Raw genomic sequence first — 21,005 nt, 5'->3', positions numbered from 1 at the left:
TCTTTTTTTTTTTTTTTTGAGATGGAGTCTTGCTCTGTCCCCTAGGCTGGAGTGCAGTGGTGTGATCTTGGCTCACTGCAACCTCCACCTCCCGGGTTCAAGCGATTCTCCTGCCTTAGTCTCCCAAGTAGCTGGGATTACAGGCATCTGCTATCACGCCCAGCTAAGTTTTGTATTTTTAGTAGAGACAGGGTTTCACCATGTTGGCCAGGCTGGTCTTGAACTCCTGACCTCAGGTGATCTGCCCACCTTGGCCTCCCAAAGTGCTGGGATTACAGGCGTGAGCCACCATGCCTGGACATAGGCCTTTTAAATTGGCTTTGATGGAACTTTGTTCCATAGTTGGAATCTGATAAGACCATTTTAAAGCCAAGCCCAGCCGTGGATTTGTACCATCAAATACCTATGAGTTGGGTGAATTCATCTCCTCTTGAGGTTCCAAGATAACTTGGGGTTCCTGGCCTGTCAGAAAGTGACATTCTTTACTTATCACAGGTCAGAAACCCTGTACAGGGACTGTGTACACAAAATATGAGGCCAGTTTCCAAAGGGGTTTATTAGCTTCATAAGTCAAGTTTGATTCCTTAAAGGAAAGCACACCATTCCATTCAAAGCCTTGGTAAAAATAACCAGTTTTTCCAATTGTGTCCTCTTATAAAAGAAAACAGATTCGTATTGAACTTATATATGTAACTATATTGCCATAACTTAAGAATACTCACAGATAGTTTCCAAATTCTGGAGAAAATCAGGTAGAGAGAAACAAGTATGCTCCAAATTTTGTTCATGGGAGTATACTAAATTTTTAAAAGCTGTCAGTAGCTCAAAAGGAAAGTTTATTTGACTTTGAAAAGCAAAACAAAGGATTAGCAATATTTTAAACAAAACATCAAAAAGATCACTCTAGTCTCCCTATTAGTTCAGTTCATGCAGTTAATTCCTGTCCTACTTTTTATCAAAATCCTTCATTCAAGGGCACCTATTAGAGCTTCACAGCAGTTATAAAACCACCTTCTAAAGGTGGTTTTATATAAACCAGACAAGAATTGTTTATGGATGACAAAAAGTTTTAGGGTAGCCAAAGTTAAAGACACAATTACCTTTGTGGCACACAATAATTTGAACATAACAATTATAATTATTACTGTACTGATAATGTATAGTGTAATTATTACTGATAATGTACAGTAAGATATCAGAATTATAAGAGTCTCCCATAACTTTGGAACACATACCAATAACATATTTATACAAATATAGTCCAAAGAAAACCAAACACTATTTTATATCTGACAGTGCTTCCTGTATGCTTTTATACCAAATAAGCCAAGTTTTACCTTTATGTTAGTGTGCTATTAAGGTTAAACTCAATTTTTAATAAAACCTTGTAGACACATGTACCTCATTTTAATGTTTGACCATAAGGTAAGATTTTTATAGACCTTTTTTTAACCCTGTATAATTTTTGTAAAAGAGCAGGTTAGCGTTTTAAAAAAACCCACTGTGCTTTTAATGCTCAATTTACAGAATTTCCTTTACAATTAACCTTTCAAAACTCCCTTAACCCTTCATTTTTATTTTATTCAACTTAAAACAATTCTTTAACCTTTTAATCTAGGTAAAAATGTGTCCTAGGTCTTACCTAGCTGCAAACCATGCAAATTGTACAGCTAAGCATATTAGTGGCATTTTATAAAGCATTGAGGAGGCCTAATCACTTTTAAATTGTACATTTCTTGCATAAATTGCCTTTTATAAAATTTTTCGTGACCTTCAGACAATCTCTCACATGCCTCAAATTTCTGACTTGTTGTAAACATTCCTTTCCTTAACCAGTTAATTTACTTTAGGACAAGAATTTACCATATAAGATTATTTTTTGCCTGGGCGTGGTGGCGCACACCTGTAATCCCAGCACTTTGGGAGGCTGAGGTGGGTGGATCATGAGGTCAAGAGATCAAGACTATCCTGGCCAACATGGTGAAACCCCGTCTCTATTAAAAATACAAGAATTAGCTGGGCGTGGTGGCATGTGCCTATAGTCCCAGCTACTCAGGAGGTTGGGGCAAGAGAATCTCTTGAACCCGGGAGGTGGAGGTTGCAGTGAGCCAAGATCACACCACTGCACTCCAGCTTGGCAACAGAGCAAGACTCTGTCTCAAAGAAAAAAAAAATATTTTTATATAAATTCTCTTTAATATTAAAGATGATGATAGTCCTTTGCCAAAGCAAACTTCCTTCATGTCTGTGGACTAGACTGCCTAAGGCCACAAGATTAGAAGTTAGGGCATTTCACTAAATAGTTCAAGATGTAGCTATCTTTATTAAACCAATATTAATGTTTCATTTGTTAAAAAAATTACACAAGCAAAGATTGTTCTGTTTGGGCTGAGTTATAGTCTTGTAGCCTCTATGACAAATTTTGATACCTTATAGTATTTGGCAGAGATAAGTATAAAATTGCTTGATCGATAAATGCAAATAAAAATATATGGTGGCAACTCTTAAGACATTTCTAATCTTACTGTGCCAGTAAGTTTTAAAGGTTAAAGTCATGTGAACTGAAAGTTTCCATGGCTTTTACTTTTCCCTTAAAAATATTTGATTTAAGCACTTATTTTTCTTAGGCCAATTAATTAGAGCTTTTTAAAAATAGACATTGCACACGTAACACATATATAGCCACACACAGACAACCAGAAGAAGATCCAATAGTTATAATTTTTTTTTGGCTAATTACCCAATTGGATTATTGGCCTTCGGGTGAGGCCCTTTAAGAACAGGGCTAGGGGCCAGGCACAGTGGCTCACACCTGTAATCCCAGCACTTTGGGAGGCCAAGGCAGGCGGATCACGAGGTCAAGAGATTGAGACCATCCTGGCCAACATGACGAAACCCCGTCTCTACTAAAAATACAAAAATTAGTTGGGCATGTGTTGCGGGACCTGGCCAGCATCCCACAATGCAACAGGGCTCTCTCTTTGTTCCCAGGCAGATCGGCAGGTTGAGAAATAATAGACACACACAAGATAGTGAAAGCTGGGTCCAGGGGGGTCACCACCTTCTGGTCCCATGGTGCTGCCAATGCACTGAATATACCAGCATTTATTATTAAGTTTAGTGAGGGCAGGGGTAGGTTAGTGAAGGATTTAGGGTCATTTGATTATGAGGTGAGATGGTAACATGGGGATGAAGTAATTCTTTAACATAACATCTGTATGCAGAAGTACAGTATACAGAGATAAGAATTTACAATATAGTGTGTGCATCAGTAATTTCTAACAGAGCCTTAAAACAGAAACACAGTCTTTCCATAACCTATGATTAGCAAGATATTAATCAGCAGTAACAGTTGCAGCAAAAGGTGGTTACAAACAATCCATAGAAACAGGATGTGAAGCTAGACAACCAGTTAGACCACAAATTCTCAGAAGGGAGTATGCCTTAACCCTAAAGAGGCCTAGAAGAGCCGTGGCAAGATGAGGGCGTTTATAGCCCTATCTTATCCACATAGACAGGTGCCCCTCATGCGTCCATTTATAGGCTCCCCACAAGGGTCGCATTCCATTCCCAGAGCTATGAACATCTGCTTTTCTGGGATAGGAATCTTGGTGATGTGAAACCTCCCTGACTGCATGTCCATTCATAGGCTCTCTGCAGGGCGAAGCACATCACGTGTTGTTGGCTCGTCTGGCAGGCCAACCTGGCATTGTCTTTACACAATCCTGCATGCAATTTTGTATTTACAATAATCAGGAGCATTTCATCTTTTATTCCATAGCAGTAGTTTCAGGGGGGTCTCCCTACAGGAATCGGTGATGTGAAACCTCTCTGACTGCACGTCCATTCATAGGCTCTCTGTGGGGGGAAGCACATCATGCACTGTTGGCTCGTTCTGGCAGTCCAACCTGGCATTGTCTTTACACAATCCTGCATGCCATTTTGTATTTACAATAAGTAGGAGCATTTCATCTTTTATTTCATAGCAATAGTTTCAGGGGGTCTCCCTACAGGCATGGTGACACGTACCTATAGTCCCAGCTACTTGGCAGGCTGAGGCAGGAGAATCACTTGAACCCGGGAGGTGGAGGTTGCAGTGAGCTGAGATCGTGCCACTGCACTTCAACCTGGTGACAGAGCAAGACTCCATCTCAGAAAAAAAAACAAACAAACAGGGCTAGGAAAACAGTTTCCAGGGCCTAATAAACAAGTATATCTGGAAGACAAAGATGATTTTGAGAAGTACTTATCCACCTCTAATTCCAGCGGTTCTGTGAGGAAAACAGATTTTTCCTGAAACAGGATTTTTGGTGCCTTTTCTGTTTTCCCAATGAGTCCCAGGACAACAGAAGTCATTTTAGTGTTCTTCATACATGCACCAAGAATGGGAAGACAAAGTGGACAAAAGTAATTCAGTTAACTGGGAAAAAACCTTTTCCAGGAAAACAAGATTTATGAAGAGAAAAACATAAAGGCCTTTTGGATATACTCAGCTTGGATATTCGTTTTAATTAAGCTGAGCACTCTTTTTCATCGGGGTGAGGGTGGAAGTTAGAATTATATAAATATCATGCCAAGTTAAATTAAAGGATTAGGTTATGTGCCAGGAATTCCCTGAGATAATGAGGGGGATTTTCAGAGAAAGATCCCAGATGCTGTTTGATCTGTGACAAATCAGACATGGAAAAAGGCATATGAATGCAAACAGTGCCTTCAAACCCAGCCACTTCTCAGAAACAGAGAATAGCAGAGATGGTTTTTGAATGGGTAGCAGGTGGAGAAGGAGGAGGAGTGGGATTTGGGGCTGAAGGCTTGGGGGCAGGGCGGGACACCGGGGCAGAGAGTTCAGACAGATGAGGAGCATCATGATGCAGGGGGATGAGAATATGGAGGGGATTCATCTGCAGGGTCAAAAGGGATTTCGGAGGAAGGAGTTTTGAAGGAAGAAGTTTTGGAGGAAGGAGAGACCCAGGGAGGGTTTTCATTAAGAAAAAGGATTTCATGAGGGGTACAAGCTTGACACAGGGAGGATTGGGATCTAAGGTAGAAGAAAGCCTGAATATAGAGAACCTCTTGCCGTTTACTGTTCCTGGTTATAAAGTTGTCAAGGTCCCTGAGAATTTGAAAGTTAAAGGTGCCATTTTTGGGCCATCAGCTGTCATTATTTAATTTGTCTTGGGTCCAGGCCATGTTGCAATAAAAAACTAAATGCATATGTCAAGTTTGGCGAGGTTGTGAAGGAGACAGCCCAGTGGAGAGGATGAGGAATGTGGGATTGTTTGGCACCCATGTAGACTGGCAAGAAGAAGCCGAGGGTGTCTGTTTTTGTTCCAGTTGTCCCCAGACAAAAGACAGAAACCTGGAATCCTCTTTCTCAAGAGGATGTCAAGCTGAGAAGAAACTGGACATACCCAAGATTTCTTCTAGCTTAGTCCCACTGGTCCTCCAAGGACTGGGACAGCAGACCTGACTTTCCCCAGGTACTGTAAGAACAACAGGGGAAGGCAGATCTTACCAGCTGGCTGAATTAGTGGCCGATGTTGGATGTTCCGGTTGGAATCAGCAAAGGGCTTCTTGGACTGGAGCCGTACAAGGAAGAGAGTGAAGGAAGTATGAGGAAAGAGGAGAGGAGAAAGCGAAATACCTGTTATGGGTGGTCAGAGGTGGATTCCTGAGACCTGAGGATTTTGAGGGCTCACTGGAGAGTAGCCCCAACCTGAGCCCTCACAATCCCCTTGAGGTTAGTTGTCCTCCTCATGCAAATTGCTCAAAAAGTGAAGTGAGAGACAAGATGAGGTAGGTGGCCAGAGACTCTCAGGATCCAGCGGGATGAGCGGCTGCTGTCCACTGCTTCCTGGGTTGCATGACAGCCTGTATCCCCAACACCCATCCCAGGTTTCAGCACCAAATGTAAGAAGTAAAGAAAGAGAAAAGAAACATGAAAAGTGGCTCAACAGTCAAAGACAAGTTTATTTTGGAGAATAAACCTGAGAGGGGCTTCTGGCCAATTTTTTTTTTTTTTTTTTTTTTTTCGGTTAGGAGTGCTTGCTCCTATGGACTAAGAGTTTTTATTGGTTTTAGGGTGAGAGAGTTTATCACAGGCTTGGAATGTTTCTGTGTGGGGGAAAAGTTTATGGCAGGGTTGGAATGTCTCTGGCTGGAGGTGAGGTTATCTTGGGGCTGACATCTCTCCGGCTGGAGGGGAGGTTATCTTGGGGCTGGCATGTCTCTGGTTGGGGAGAGGTTTATCTTATGGTTGGAATGTTTCTGGTTGGAGATGTCATTTGTGGTTTATGGTCATGCTGGCCTTAGCCATTAGGCTGATGCACTTTGGATTTAGGTAGTTTTTGATCAAGGTGAACCTTAAAATGGCGATGTTTTTACAAGACAGCGATGCTTCTGCTCTGTAAATAGCTCTTTGTAGTTATATAATTTTCTTTTTAAATTCTGTAGTCATTAAGGGACATACACTGTGCAATTCTTTTTTTTTTTTTGAGACAGAGTTTTGCTCTGTTGCCCAGGCTAGAGTGCAATGGTATGATCTAGGCTCACCGCAACCTCTGCCTCCTGGATTCAAGCAATTCTCCTGCCTCAGCCTCCTGAGTAGCTGGGATTACAGATGCCCACCACCACGCCCGGCTAATTTTTGTATTTTTAATAGAGACAAGGTTTCACCATGTTGGTCAGGCTGGTCTCGAACTCCTGACCTCAGGTGATCCACCTGCCTCAACCTCTCAAAGTGCTAGGATTACAGGTGTGAGCCACCATGCCTGGCCCCAATTCTTATTTTTAGGATTTGCTGATACTTCCATTATGCCCATGGATATTAAGTATTTTGGTATATGTCCCATGCACATTTGAACTTCATAACTGTGCTGCAATTGTTGGATGTTTTTACATGTGTACATTAGGTTAATTTGATTAACATTTCTTAAGTTTTCTATTTCCTTACTAATTGTTTTTTAAATTGTTCTATCAGTTACTGAATGAAGCGTGTTATACCAACAAGTAGACTTTGAAGTTTTCTATTTATCCTTTTATATCTCTTACAATTTCGTTTATATATTTTGAAGCTATTTTGTTAAATACAAATTCCTGTTGAATTTCATTCTATAAAGTATATCCACTTTATTTTTGTTGCTGCTTCATCATTTCTGTTATTAATATGGTTTCTTTGGCTTTCTTTTGCTAATATGAATTAGTAAAATGTTGCAAATATTTTGGAGTAGAAGTTATTTCCTTCCAATTCAGATTTGGAACTTTTTGCTCTGGAGCGTGTTGAGATCTGATTCTTCTTTGCATCTAGAGCCAATAAGGGGTGGTAGGAGTATGTCTTGAGGAGTCTAGGCATCCGTTTTCAGGGTAAGTTCCCCAGCTGAGCTCATTGTAAGGTCTCAAGCTTGAGGTGCATAGACTTCTCAGACAGGAGAGCTCTGGGCTCTTTCACTAGTAAAGGAGACTAGGGGATATTTTGGAGTGTTTACATGTTCAAAATCATCCAAATTCACCAGGAATTCTCTATTTCAAGTCTCAAGGTTTTCCCCCTTCCCAGTCAGTTTCTTCCCTTTCCCTTGACGTATCTATGTATTCAACTTATGTTGTCACTCTGCAAGCATTTCAATTAAATTTTGTTTTCATTGAGCTTGGTTGTATGGTTAAAACAAAGGAGAGATTCTTTTAGGTCCACCATTATAAGCTCCCTGTTTGAACTGTGAATTTCAAGCCTTTGGCCTCATCATGTAAATTTCCCAGTATACTTAAATATAGCTATTTCACCTCTCAGTCTTTGAGGTACTCATAGTAATTATCACAGCAGTCACTTCATCCCCTTACACACTTGGGTCAATAGGGCAGTTCACTGCAATCAACATTGAGTAGTAACTAATTGTGATGTCATTACATGCCATTCTCCATTGGATGGGAGTTCAGCAGTGTGTTTAAGACTAGGGTCATGCCCACATCAATCTCAGATTCCCATTTTATCTTTCTTTTTTGGTATCACTCCTAGTACCAAGTCTTGTGTCTGTCAATATCCTGTCCAAAAAAGAAAAACACACCAAGGAAAATTAATATAGGAAAAATTTAAAAAGTTATTAGAAGACTGAAAATATAAAAATGGAACACTGAAAGACACAGAGGTAAGATTTGCTAGAAGGAGCTACAGTATTATTAACTATATGCACATTATTGTACAGCATATCTCTACAACTTTTTCATCTTGTATGACTGAAATTATATATCCATTGAACAGGAACTCCTCATTTCCCTAATCCCTCAGCACCTGGCAACTAACATTCTGTTATTTTTCTTCTAAGAGTTTTACTACTTTAGATACCTCGTAAGTGGAATCATTCTGTATTTGTCCTGTGACTGGCTTATGTCACTTAGTATAAAATTCTCAATGCTCATCCATGGTGTAGCATATGACAGGATTTCCTTCTTTTTTTGGGCCATGCGTCTGTTGGGAAATATTTACATCTTTTTTCCACCTTTTGGTTATTGTAAATAATGCTGCAGTTAACATGGGAATGCAAAGATATCTTCAAGAGCCTGATTTTGATAATTTGGATAAATACCTAGAAGTGGGATTACTAGATCATATGGTAGTTCTATTTTTAATTTTCTGAGGAACCTCTATATTGTTTTCCATAGCAGCTGTGCCATTTTACTTTCCTACTTCCAACATTGGAAGTCACATTTTTTTTAAGCATGAGAATTTTATGTGATACATGGGAAGGCTTCTATAAGTATAAAATAAAACATAAAATAATTTAGGATAAGATTAATACATTTAAGTGTTTGTGTGTGTGTGTGTGTGTGGTTTTTTTTTTTTTTTTTTTGAGACAGGGTCTTGCTCTCTTGCCCAGACTAGAGTACGGTGGCCCGATCTTGGCTCACTGCAACCTCTGCCTCCCAGGCTCAAGCGATTATCCTTCCTCAGCCTCCTGAGAAGCTGGGACTACAGGTGCCCACCACCATGCCTGGCTAATTTTTGTATTTTTAGTAGAGATCGGGTTTCACCATTTTGGCCAGACTGGTCTCGAACTCCTGACCTCAGGTGATCCACCCACCTTGGCCTCCCAAAGTGCTGGGATTACAGGCATGAGCCACCGTGCCCAGCCCGAATGTTATTTTTTCTAAGAGGGTTTTTTTTTTTTTTAAATTTTAAGTTCTAGGGTACATGTGCAGAACGTGCAGGTTTGTTACATAGGTATACATGTGCCATGGTGGTTTGCTGCACCCGTCAACCCATCATCTAGGTTTTAAGACCCACATGCATTAGGTATTTGCCCTAATGCTCTCCCTTCCCTTGCCCCCCATCCCTCAACAAGCATTGGTGTGTGATGTTCTTCTCCCTGTGTCCATTTGTTCTCATTGTTCAACTCCCACTTATGAGTGAGAGCATGCAGTGTTTGGTTTTCTGTTCCTGTGTTAGTTTGCTGAGAATGGTGGCTTCCAGCTTCATCCATGTCCCTGCAAAGCACATAAACTCATTCTTTTTTATGGCTGCATAGTATTCCATGGTATGTATGTGCCACATTTTCTTTATCCAGTCTATCGTTGATGGGCATTTGGGTTGGTTCCAAGTCTTGCTATTGAAAATAGTGTTGCAGTAAACATATGTGTGCATGTGTCTTTATAGTAGAATGATTTATAATCCTTTGAGTATATACTCAGTAATGGGATTGCTGGGTTAAATGGTATATCTGGTTCTAGATCCTTGAGGAATTGCCACACTGTCTTTCACAATGGTTGAACTAATTTACACTCTCACCAACAGTGTAAAAGCATTCCTATTTCTCCACATCCTCTCTAACATCTGTTATTTCCTGACTTTTTGATAATTGCCATTCTAACTGGCATGAGATGGTATCAGAAGTCACATTTTAACATGAAATTTGGAGCGTACAGAACATCCAAGCTAGAGGTGAGATCTCTTTGTGGTTTTGATTTGTATTTTCTCATGATTAGTGATGTTGAGCATCTTTTCATGTGTTATAACATTATTCATAAATGGTGTTGGCCATATATATATATTTTTGGATAAATGCCTATTCAGGTCATTTGCGCAACTTTGTATTTTGAAAAAACTTAATTTATTGCTTTTGAGTTTTATGGGTTTCTTATATATTTTGGATAGTAACCCTTATCAGGTATCAGATAGATGTTTGGCAAATACTTCTCCCGTCATGTAGGCCACTGTGAATTTAGGGCCTTGGGCCTTATCATGTAAAATGCCAATATAGTTAAGTATAGCTATCTCACTCCTCCATCCTTGACGTACTTATAATTACAGCAGTCACTTGGTCACCCTACATACTTGCATCAATAGGGAACTTAATCACAATTAACATTGGGTTGTAATTTAAATAATTATGATGCCACTACATGCCCATCTGTTTCCAATCTGTTGATTGTCTCCTTTGCTGTTAAGAAGATTTTTAGTTTGAGGTAGTCTCATTTTTGCTTTTATTGCCTGTGCTTTTGGTGTCATGCCCAAGAAATCATTGCAAAAACAAATGCTGTGAAGATTTTCTCGTGTGTTTTTTTAGAAGTTTTATAGTCTCAGGTCTTATTTTTATGTTTTTATTTCATTTTGAGCCATTTTTGTGTTGTATAAGGGTTCAATTTCATGCTTTTGCATGTGGATATCCAGTTTTTCCAATACTGCTTATGGAAGAGACTATTTTTCCCCCATTGTGTAGTTTTGGCACCTTTATCAAAGGTCATTTATTCATACATGTCTGGGTTTACTTCTGGGCTCTGTATTCTGTCTGTTTTTATGCCAGTACCATGCTGTTTTTATTACTGTATATTTATAATATATTTTGAAGTCAGATAGTATGAGGCTTCCAGCCTTATTCTTCTTTCTCAAGATTGTTTTGGCTGTTTGGGGCCATTTGTGCTTATTTATAAATTTTGAATTGTTTTTCTAATTCTGCTAATAATGCCACTGAGATTTTGTTAGGGATTCTATTGAATCTGTAGATTGCTTTGGATAGTGTGGACATTTTAACAATATTAAGTCTTCTAGTCTATGAATGAGATGTCTTTCCATTTATTTATGTCTTCTTTAATTTTTTTCAGCAAGGTTTTGTGATTTCAAGTGTACATGTCTTTAATTTTTTAAATTTAAGATTATTCCTAAGTATTTTATTCTTTCTGATGCTATTGTAAATAGAATTGTTTTCTTATTTTTCAGGTGATTTATTGTTAGTATATAATTATGCACGTGACTTTTGTAGTTGATTTTGTATCCTGCAACTTTGTTGAATTTATTTATTAGCTATAACAGGTTTGTTTTTGTAGAATCTTTAGAGTTTTCTACAGATCAAGTCATCCGTGAACATAGATCATTTTACTTCTTCCTTTCTGATATGGACATTTTAATTTCTTTTTCTTGTCTAATTTCTCTGCCTAGGACTTCCCATACTGTTTTATAGAAGTGGATAAAATGGATATTCTTGCCTTGTTCCAGATCTTAGAGGAAAAGCTTTCAGTTTTTCATCATTGAGTACAATGTTAGCTGTGTACTTTTCCATACATGCCTGTATAATGTTGAGACCATTTTCTTGTATTCCTAGAATGTCAAGTATTTTTTATCAAAAAAGTGTGTTGGATTTTGTCAAATGCTTTTTCTGCATCTATTGAGATGATCATGTAATTTTTATCCTTCTGCCTGTGAATGTGATATATCACAATGATTGGTTTTTGAATGTTAAACTATCCTTGTATCATAGTAATTTCTTTTAGACCTTTTTATTTCTAAGTCATTAGTTATAATGTCTCCTTTTTCATTTCTGATTTTTGTTTTGTTTTTCTCTTAGCTGCTCTAGTTAAAGGTTTGTCAATTTTGTTGATCTTTTCAAATACCAATTTGTATTGATTTTTAAATGGTCTATTCTCTATTTTGTTTATTACTGCTCCAATGTTTATGTCTTTTTTCTGTTGACTTTGAGCGTAGTTTTTTCTTCTTTCCTTCTAGTTCCTGAAGGTGTAAAGTCAGGTTGTTTATTTGAGATTTCTCTCTCTCTCTCTTTTTTTTTAAAATGTCAGTATTTATCTCTGTAAACTTCTCTTTTAGGACTGCTTTGCTGCATCCTATAAGTTTTGGTATGCTGTGTTTCCATTTTTATGTCAAGATATTTGCTAATTTCCCTCTTAGTTTCTTCTTTGACCCAATGGTTGGTGTTGTTTAATTTCCATCTGCAGATGAACCACATAAGAATGTTTTGGTCAATGATGGATCGCATATATGACAGTGGTCTCATAATACGATGGAGCTGAAAAATTCCTATTGTCTAGTGACTTTGTAGCCATCTAATGTCACATCGTAATGCATTACTCATGTGTTTGTGGTGATGCTGGTGTAAACAAACCTATGCATTACCAATCATGTAAAAGTATAGTACATGCAATTATGTATAGTACATAAAGTTGATAATGATGATAAAAGATTTCCTATACTATACTTTTTATCATTATATTAGAGTATACTTCTACATATATTTTTTAAAAGTTAGCTAACTGTAAAACAGCCTCAGGAAGTTCATTCAGGAGGTGTTCCAGAAGAAGGCATTGTGATCATAGGAGATGACAGCTCCATGTATGTTATTGCCCCTTCCAATGGGACAAGATATGGAGGCAGAAGACAGTGATTATTGATGATCTTCACCCTGTGACGACCTAAGCTAATGTTTGTGTTTGTGTCTTAGTTTTTAACAAATTTTAAAAGTAAGAAAAAATAATTTTAAAAATAGAAAAAGCTTATAGAATAAGGATATAAAAATTTTTGTATTTTTAGTAGAGGTGGGATTTCACCATGTTGTCCAGGCTGGTTTCGAACTCCTGACCTTGTGATCCACCCGCCTTGGCCTCCCAAAGTGCTGGGATTACAGGCGTGAGCCACCATGCCTGGCCTATGATGTAAAAATTTTTGTACAGCTGTACAATGTTTTTATGTTTCAAGCTAAGTGTTATTACAAAACAGCCAAGAAGTTAAAAAATTAAAAGTATATAAAGTAAAAAAGTTACAGTAAGCTAAGTTTAATTTATTATTAAAGAAATTTTTAAAAATAAATGTATTGTAGCCTAAGTGCACAGTGTTTATAAAGTTTACAGTAGTGTACAGTAATGTCCCAGGCCTTCACATTCACTCACCATTTACTTACTGACTTACCCAGAGAAACTCCTAGTTCTGCAAGCTCCATACATGATGAGTGCCCTGAACAAGTGAACCATTTTTTATCTTTTATGCCATATGTTTACTGTTTCTATGTTTAAATGTGTTTATATACACAAATACTTACCATTGTATTCCAGTTGCCTATAGTATTCAGTATAGTAGCATGCTGTATAGGTTTGTAGCACAGGAACAATAGGCTATCCAATATAGCCCAGGTGTATAGTAGGCTATACCATTCTAGGTTTGTAGAAGTACACTCTATGATGTTTGCACAATGACGAAATCACCTAACAACACATTTCTCAGAATTTGTCCCCATTGTTAAGTGATGAATGAGTGTATTTGTGAATTTTTCAGATTTCATTACATTATTGATAGCTAGTCTCATTCTATTGTGGTCAGAAAGATGCTTGGGGTGATTTCAATCTTAAATTTGTTAAGACTTGTTTATGACCTAATATGTGAACTATCCTGGAGAATATTTTGTGTGCCCTTGAGAAGAATGTGTGTTCTGATGTGTTGGGTAGAATGTTCTGTGTGTGTTTGTTAGGTCCATATGGTCTATAGTGTGGTTCAAGTCAGTTTCTTAAATTGATTTTCTGTCTGGATGTTCTATCCATTATTGAAAATAGGGTATCAAAATATCTTACTATTATTGTGTTGCTATCTATTTCTCCCTTAAATTATGTCAATGTTGGCTTCATATATTTGGGTTCTCCAATGTTGGGTGCATATATTTCTAATTGTTATATCTTCCTGATAAATTGAGCCCTTTTATCATTGTATAGTCTCATCCTTTGTCTCTTGTAACAGTTTGTTTTGCTTTTAGATGCATATGAAATTATTTTTACTACAAACAAGATGTAGTCAAACCTGCTTTAGGAAGCTTCAGTCATTGTCTAACACAGATGTTCCAGGTGACTACCCATTCTGTCAGACTCAAGGAGGTTCTCTCTTTTCATGTGGCCATCTATCAGCCTGTTTATAGTTTTCTCTTCTTGATAGCATCATCTACTGTGTCCTTGTCAAAACCTTTCCAGGTTTGGGTTTGTGTATTTTCCCAAGCCTCTCATTTCTTGGACAATTTCTTTCATCATTGTCAGTCAAATCTGGCATGGTCAGATTATCTCCACTAAGCTCTGGAATGAGGAAACCTTTTTGTTTAACACACCCTAAGAAGGATTCTCCAATTCTACCTGGACATATGGAACAGTTCAACCCCCTATACATTAGGGGAAACCTATGTATCCAGTGATTAATATAATCATGAAAAGAAATAAAGTATCCAGTTATTAATACAATCATGAAAAGAAAATGAAAAGGACTTTCTTAGAAGATGGACCTAAGTGATCCTTATCTATTCACTTTCTGATCCATTTCCTCACAACCATATCTATAAAAGAAGATAGTAGATGGCAAAGATATAAAATTGTCTCCCAATTGTTGTTCCAAACCCCCCCTCCCACTGCGAGTGCATCATCATTCAGTTGCTTTTAATATTGTATTGAACTTCACATTCACCTTTGTTTTATGCAGGTTTAACATAATTATATTAAGGATACTAAGCTTTCTTTAGCCAAAAGTATGAACACTTTATATCAATAACAATATTTCTGCTATATTTTTCTACAAAATTATAGTTTAACTGGTGATGTGGTAGAACCACACATAAAAAAGCAGACCATATACATAAATATTTCAAACACAGGATATGATGCTTATTCAGAAGTTTACAGAATATTAATGATGCAAAGCAGAAGTTGAATTTAATCTAAACATTGAAGGATACTATAATGTGGTTCAAGAATGAGGAAAGGTTTAGATGATTTAGATAAGGGTAGAGCATGAACAAAGTTCCTAAAGCAGAAGTGAGCATATGCTGTGTGTGGAGCTCATAAGATGGGGTTGAAGAGGCTGACCTGACACTTGCATGTGGGGGAGGGATAGAAAAAGAAAACTGGATAGAGGTGGTGGAGGCAGAGTCAATTGACTTTAAGAGCCACATGGTGTGATCTGTAACTGAGAGGACCTTGTTGCTGAGCAGCGAGATTAAGAACTTAATCCTCTGTGAGATCTACAGAGATTTGTTTACTTTTGACATGTGAGATGTCAGTTCTCATATTTGTTTTTTGAGAGGGGCAATACAGACCACTGATGAGCGTGGCCATTAAAAGAACTATGGGCATAATTGTTCAGTTTGCTGGTAAGTGATTCTTGTCCATTAAAGAGAGAAAGTTCTAGTGGCAAGGTGGTAGCCATGGGAGTATGTGAGAATAAAGGAAGATAAATATTTTAAGGTTAGTAGAGATTTGAGTATGTTCATATACTGGAAGTAAAGAGAAAGTAATGAAGGAAAAGTTGAGGATAAATCTGACAGTTGAGTCAATCTTCAAGTAGGTAAGGCTATAGGATTCATAGCACAGATAGAGGGGCTATGAGCTGGAACTGGAGGAAGATACATCTTTCACTGAAATTGAATCCAAGATCCCAGGGAGAGATAAGAATGACTGTAGTTTCAGATGGGATTTTATTTTCAGCAAAGAAAGAGGGACAGAGTTTTCCCCAAAATCTTTCATTTTCATTATTTGGCTACTGCTCTTCCAGTGGATTTTGACTGTGACCCACAATAAGAAATTTAGCTTAGTTTACATTGAGACTCAGTGAGCATGGGAGTGTGCAGATACAAACACAGACACAGAAAATTAAATATAAACTCTGGTTACAGTGTTTGAAGGTCTTGCTAAGGATCTGTGTAAAACCCTTTGATATTTTCAACACAATTGTGTTTCCTTTGGTTGTGGCCCACTACATTGATTTACAGTTTGTGACCTGAGTTTGAGAAACACAAAATTAGGCTGTGACTGTGAGTGAGGGGAGAGATCATAAGATAGGGTGTTGATGAGTTTTAAATTGTTACTGGAATTAGAAGAAAGAGTTAATTACTGATGCAGAGGAAGATTCTCACAGTGGTTGAAATCCCAGTAATATTAGAGGAAAGGCCTTCAGAATACACCCGTTCACAAAATTAATGGTAAGGCAATGTTCCTTTAAGACTTGTCTTTGGAGTAATGCATTGATGACAAGGAGTGGCCTATCACAGATTCTTTGGAATAAACTTTTGTATTATAACCTCATCATATTTCTGACTATATGTAATATAGGTTTTATCTTCTCTGCAAGGCTTTTTCTGTCATGATCCTCTCTCAATTCACCCATTTCCATCTTAATGTTCCAAACTCTATGACACATACCAAGGATATTATGAGGAGAGCTATGGAGAGGAAATCTAAATTGGGATTTCACCTCTATCAGATATACTTTACCTAAGAGGTCTCATCTAGTGATCTTGATTTCCTCTTGTGGCATCCGGTGGCCATCCATTAGTTCTGGACACCCACATGGAGGGATACAGGTTTTCTTGACATCATAATGCTAAGGATGTTGCACATGCTCATTTGTGCTCTTAGAATATTGAGGCCACCAGTATGTGTTAACAACGTGTCTCCAAATTTGGTTTAACATTTTGATTTCAAATATGAGCAAATCATTAACAACATTTTTAAGTGAAAGTCAGGAACTGAACAAAGTTAGCTTTTACTTGAGCCAAAACTTGTTTTCAACAGTAATGAGGTTTTTAAGTCTACTCAAATTGTGGTCTTCTGAACATTATAATGAATGGACTCTAGGCTTAAGCTCCTCTGTGTAGGCTTTCTTTGGAACATTGAGATTGAAATGTGTAGATCCAGGTAACTCATCAGCCACGTGAAAAGTAGAATCAAATCTGTATTGACATGACCAGGAGGAGCCTCTTATGATAGAGATCATGATGCTAGTTGGCTGTGTGCCCTGTCCCAAAACAGCTGCCTCACTCCCTGTTACCCCATCACATACCTTCCTTCCTTAGAATGCCCAGGGCTTTTCTGCAGATAAGAATATATTATAAAATTAAAAAGTCTTGATTGGAGGAGGTTTCTCAATACTAGTAAGCCCTTTTAGTGGGGCTTTTTTGACTATCAATTTAGAGCACAGTTAGGTATACATAAAATGTCTGGGATAGAAGAGGGGAGATGGAGCAAACTACATGAATAAAGGAGCAAAAAATGGTGGATTTTGGATGTGTTGTCCATATACTTATTGAATGTGCAGGTTGCCAGTAGGTTTTTGGTTTGAAGAAAGATTTGTGTCAGAATCCAGTGTCTTTAAAATGAACAATTTTGCCCGGTATGACAGCTCATGCCTGTAATCCCAGTACTTTGGAAGGCTGAGACAAGAAGATCACTTGAGACCAGGAGTTTGAGACCAGCCTGGGTAACATAGTGAGACTCCATCTCTATCCCCCCAAAAAAAATCAGAAAGAAAAATTAGCTGGCTGTTGCAATGCATGCCTGCAGTTCTAGCTACTTGGAGGCTAAGGTGGGAGGATCTCGTGAGTCTAGGAATTTGAGGGTGCAATGTGCTGTGATTGTGTCACTGCACTACAGCCAGAGCAGTACCCCATCTGTAAAATAAGGAAATAATGAAAGAAATACATACATTAAAATAAAATGGAAAATGTCTTGCCATTTTACATATTTAAAGAACAGTATATAATGAATCTTTAGGTATCCATCATGAAAATTTGGTAATGACTCACCTATGTGCAATCTCCCCTATCTGGAAATCTTCTTGGCCATATGTATTAAGAGAATCCTATGCATTTTATTGCTTCAAATATGGTCCAAATGCAGGAATCACTTTGCCTTTTTTCTCTCTCTCTTTCTCCCTTTCTATCCCACCCACCCCATCCTGGCTCTTTCAGTTTTTATTTTCAGCACTGCAGCTCTGATGGTCCAGCTCCACCAGGACACAGATCCCCAGATCCCTAAAGGTCAGCCATGCACCCTGAACAGCTCAGAGGGAGGAGCCAGACCAGCAGTGCCTCACACCTTATTCTCTTCTGCTCTAGACAGATGGCTCCATAATGACAGCTTCATAATGGCAGTGGGTGAGCCCCTGGTGCACATCAGGGTCACTCTTCTGCTGCTCTGGTTTGGGATGTTTTTGTCTATTTCTGGCCACTCTCAGGCCAGGCCTTCCCAGTATTTCACTTCTCCAGAAGTGGTGATCCCTTTGAAGGTGATCAGCAGGGGCAGAGGTGCAAAGGCTCCTGGATGGCTCTCCTATAGCCTGCGGTTTGGGGGACAGAGATACATCGTCCACATGAGGGTAAATAAGCTGTTGTTTGCCGCACACCTTCCTGTGTTCACCTACACAGAGCAGCATGCCCTGCTCCAGGATCAGCCCTTCATCCAGGATGACTGCTACTACCATGGTTATGTGGAGGGGGTCCCTGAGTCCTTGGTTGCCCTTAGTACCTGTTCTGGGGGCTTTCTTGGAATGCTACAGATAAATGACCTTGTTTATGAAATCAAGCCAATTAGTGTTTCTGCCACATTTGAACACCTAGTATATAAGATAGACAGTGATGATACACAGTTTCCACCTATGAGATGTGGGTTAACAGAAGAGAAAATAGCACACCAGATGGAGTTGCAATTGTCATATAATTTCACTCTGAAGCAAAGTTCTTTTGTGGGCTGGTGGACCCATCAGCGGTTTGTTGAGCTGGTAGTGGTCGTGGATAATATTAGATATCTTTTCTCTCAAAGTAATGCAACAACAGTGCAGCATGAAGTATTTAACGTTGTCAATATAGTGGATTCCTTCTATCATCCTTTGGAGATTCATGTAATTTTGACTGGAATTGATATATGGACTGCATCAAATCCACTTCCTACCAGTGGAGACCTAGATAATGTTTTAGAGGACTTTTCTATTTGGAAGAATTATAACCTTAATAATCGACTACAACATGATGTTGCACATCTTTTCATAAAAGACACACAAGGCATGAAGCTTGGTGTTGCCTATGTTAAAGGAATATGCCAGAATCCTTTTAATACTGGAGTTGATGTTTTTGAAGACAACAGGTTGGTCATTTTTGCAGTTACTTTGGGCCACGAGCTTGGTCATAATTTGGGTATGCAACATGACACCCAGTGGTGTGTGTGTGAGCTACAGTGGTGCATAATGCATGCCTATAGAAAGGTGACAACTAAATTTAGCAACTGCAGTTATGCCCAATATTGGGACAGTACTATCAGTAGTGGATTATGTATTCAACCGCCTCCATATCCAGGGAATATATTTAGACTGAAGTACTGTGGGAATCTAGTGGTTGAAGAAGGGGAGGAATGTGACTGTGGAACCATACAGCAGTGTGCAAAAGATCCCTGTTGTCTGTTAAACTGTACTCTACGTCCTGGGGCTGCTTGTGCTTTTGGGATATGTTGCAAAGACTGCAAATTTCTGCCATCGGGAACTTTATGTAGACAACAAGTTGGTGAATGTGACCTTCCAGAATGGTGCAATGGGACATCCCATCAATGCCCAGATGATGTGTATGTGCAGGATGGGATCTCCTGTAATGTGAATGCCTTCTGCTATGAAAAGATGTGTAATAACCATGATATACAGTGTAAAGAGATTTTTGGCCAAGATGCAAGGAGTGCATCTCAGAGTTGCTACCAAGAAATCAACACCCAAGGAAACCGTTTTGGTCACTGTGGTATTGAAGGCACAACATACGTAAAATGTTGGACCCCTGATATCATGTGTGGGAGGGTTCAGTGTGAAAATGTGGGAGTAATTCCCAATCTGATAGAGCATTCTACAGTGCAGCAGTTTCACCTCAATGACACCACTTGCTGGGGCACTGATTATCATTTAGGGATGGCTATACCTGATATTGGTGAGGTGAAAGATGGCACAGTATGTGGTCCAGAAAAGATCTGCATCCGTAAGAAGTGTGCCAGTATGGTTCATCTGTCACAAGCCTGTCAGCCTAAGACCTGCAACATGAGGGGAATCTGCAACAACAAACAACACTGTCACTGCAACCATGAATGGGCACCCCCATACTGCAAGGACAAAGGCTATGGAGGTAGTGCTGATAGTGGCCCACCTCCTAAGAACAACATGGAAGGATTAAATGTGATGGGAAAGTTGCGTTACCTGTCACTATTGTGCCTTCTTCCTTTGGTTGCTTTTTTATTATTTTGCTTACATGTGCTTTTTAAGAAACGCACAAAAAGTAAAGAAGATGAAGAAGGATAAGAGAAATGGGAAAAAGAAGGAGACTAAACTTTATACTTCATTTTTAATATCCAATTTTTAATAGAAAAATATGAAGGCATGTCTCACTGTTTAAATAAAACTTCATGGACATTTCATGTCAGGATTGCAAGCATTAGCTATCACAGCAAAGGATTCCTAGCCTATTCTTACTTACTCTACAGTGTCTTAAGCAATATTAAAGGTTCCTTTTCCCAGAAGTTGTGTCTTTATGTTTCCTGAGCAAAGGCACAGAAAAGATAGTTTCATGCTGTTGTCCCTCAGTTTTAACTCTCCTCTCTCTTTTTTTTTTTTTTTTTTTTTTGCTGTACTATGTAATGTTCAGGATGTGCCTGTACACAACTCATTTCTGTTTGGCACATTCAGCTGTGCCAAAGGGGGCAGTAGAAGTAGCCTGGAGTGATGATGAGGGAAGAAGGGAGCTTTCTTTCCTGTGTGCTTACCATGAGTGTCACCATTATTTTGGCTGGGGCCATTCACTCTGGCAATTATATTTGGTTTCAGATTCCAGTTCTGTTGTCACTTTTAGAACCACCCTCATTTTTCCTTAGAAATACCAGCAGCAGTTGGACACTGACCTCCTCAGGGGTCCGGGAGTGAGCAGGGTTGTGGTCCTCTGAGTTCTTGAAGCAGCAGCAGCTGTTCA

The 21,005-nt window shown here is 38.7% G+C and overlaps 1 protein-coding gene across 4 annotated transcripts in view; it reads left to right on the top strand.

Annotated features, from left to right (window-relative positions):
* Positions 1 to 21,005, top strand: part of LOC101124317 (disintegrin and metalloproteinase domain-containing protein 20) — an 88,839-nt gene that overhangs the window by 7,325 nt on the left and 60,509 nt on the right. For 2 of the 4 annotated variants that reach the window (XM_019009352.4, XM_055362213.2), the window contains exon 2: positions 17,985 to 20,457. In XM_019009352.4, coding sequence (XP_018864897.4) covers positions 18,011 to 20,341 — 2,331 coding nt within the window. In that variant the 5' untranslated portion in view covers positions 17,985 to 18,010 and the 3' untranslated portion in view covers positions 20,342 to 20,457. Of the gene's footprint in view, positions 1 to 7,854; positions 8,139 to 17,984; positions 20,458 to 21,005 lie in introns of those variants that run through there. The other 2 variants (XM_004055381.5, XR_010130781.1) reach the window with 2 other exon arrangements.

Source organism: Gorilla gorilla, chromosome 15, assembly GCF_029281585.2.
Source record: "Gorilla gorilla gorilla isolate KB3781 chromosome 15, NHGRI_mGorGor1-v2.1_pri, whole genome shotgun sequence".
Classification (NCBI taxonomy): domain Eukaryota; kingdom Metazoa; phylum Chordata; class Mammalia; order Primates; family Hominidae; genus Gorilla; species Gorilla gorilla.
This window is presented reverse-complemented; position numbering and strand designations above follow the sequence as displayed.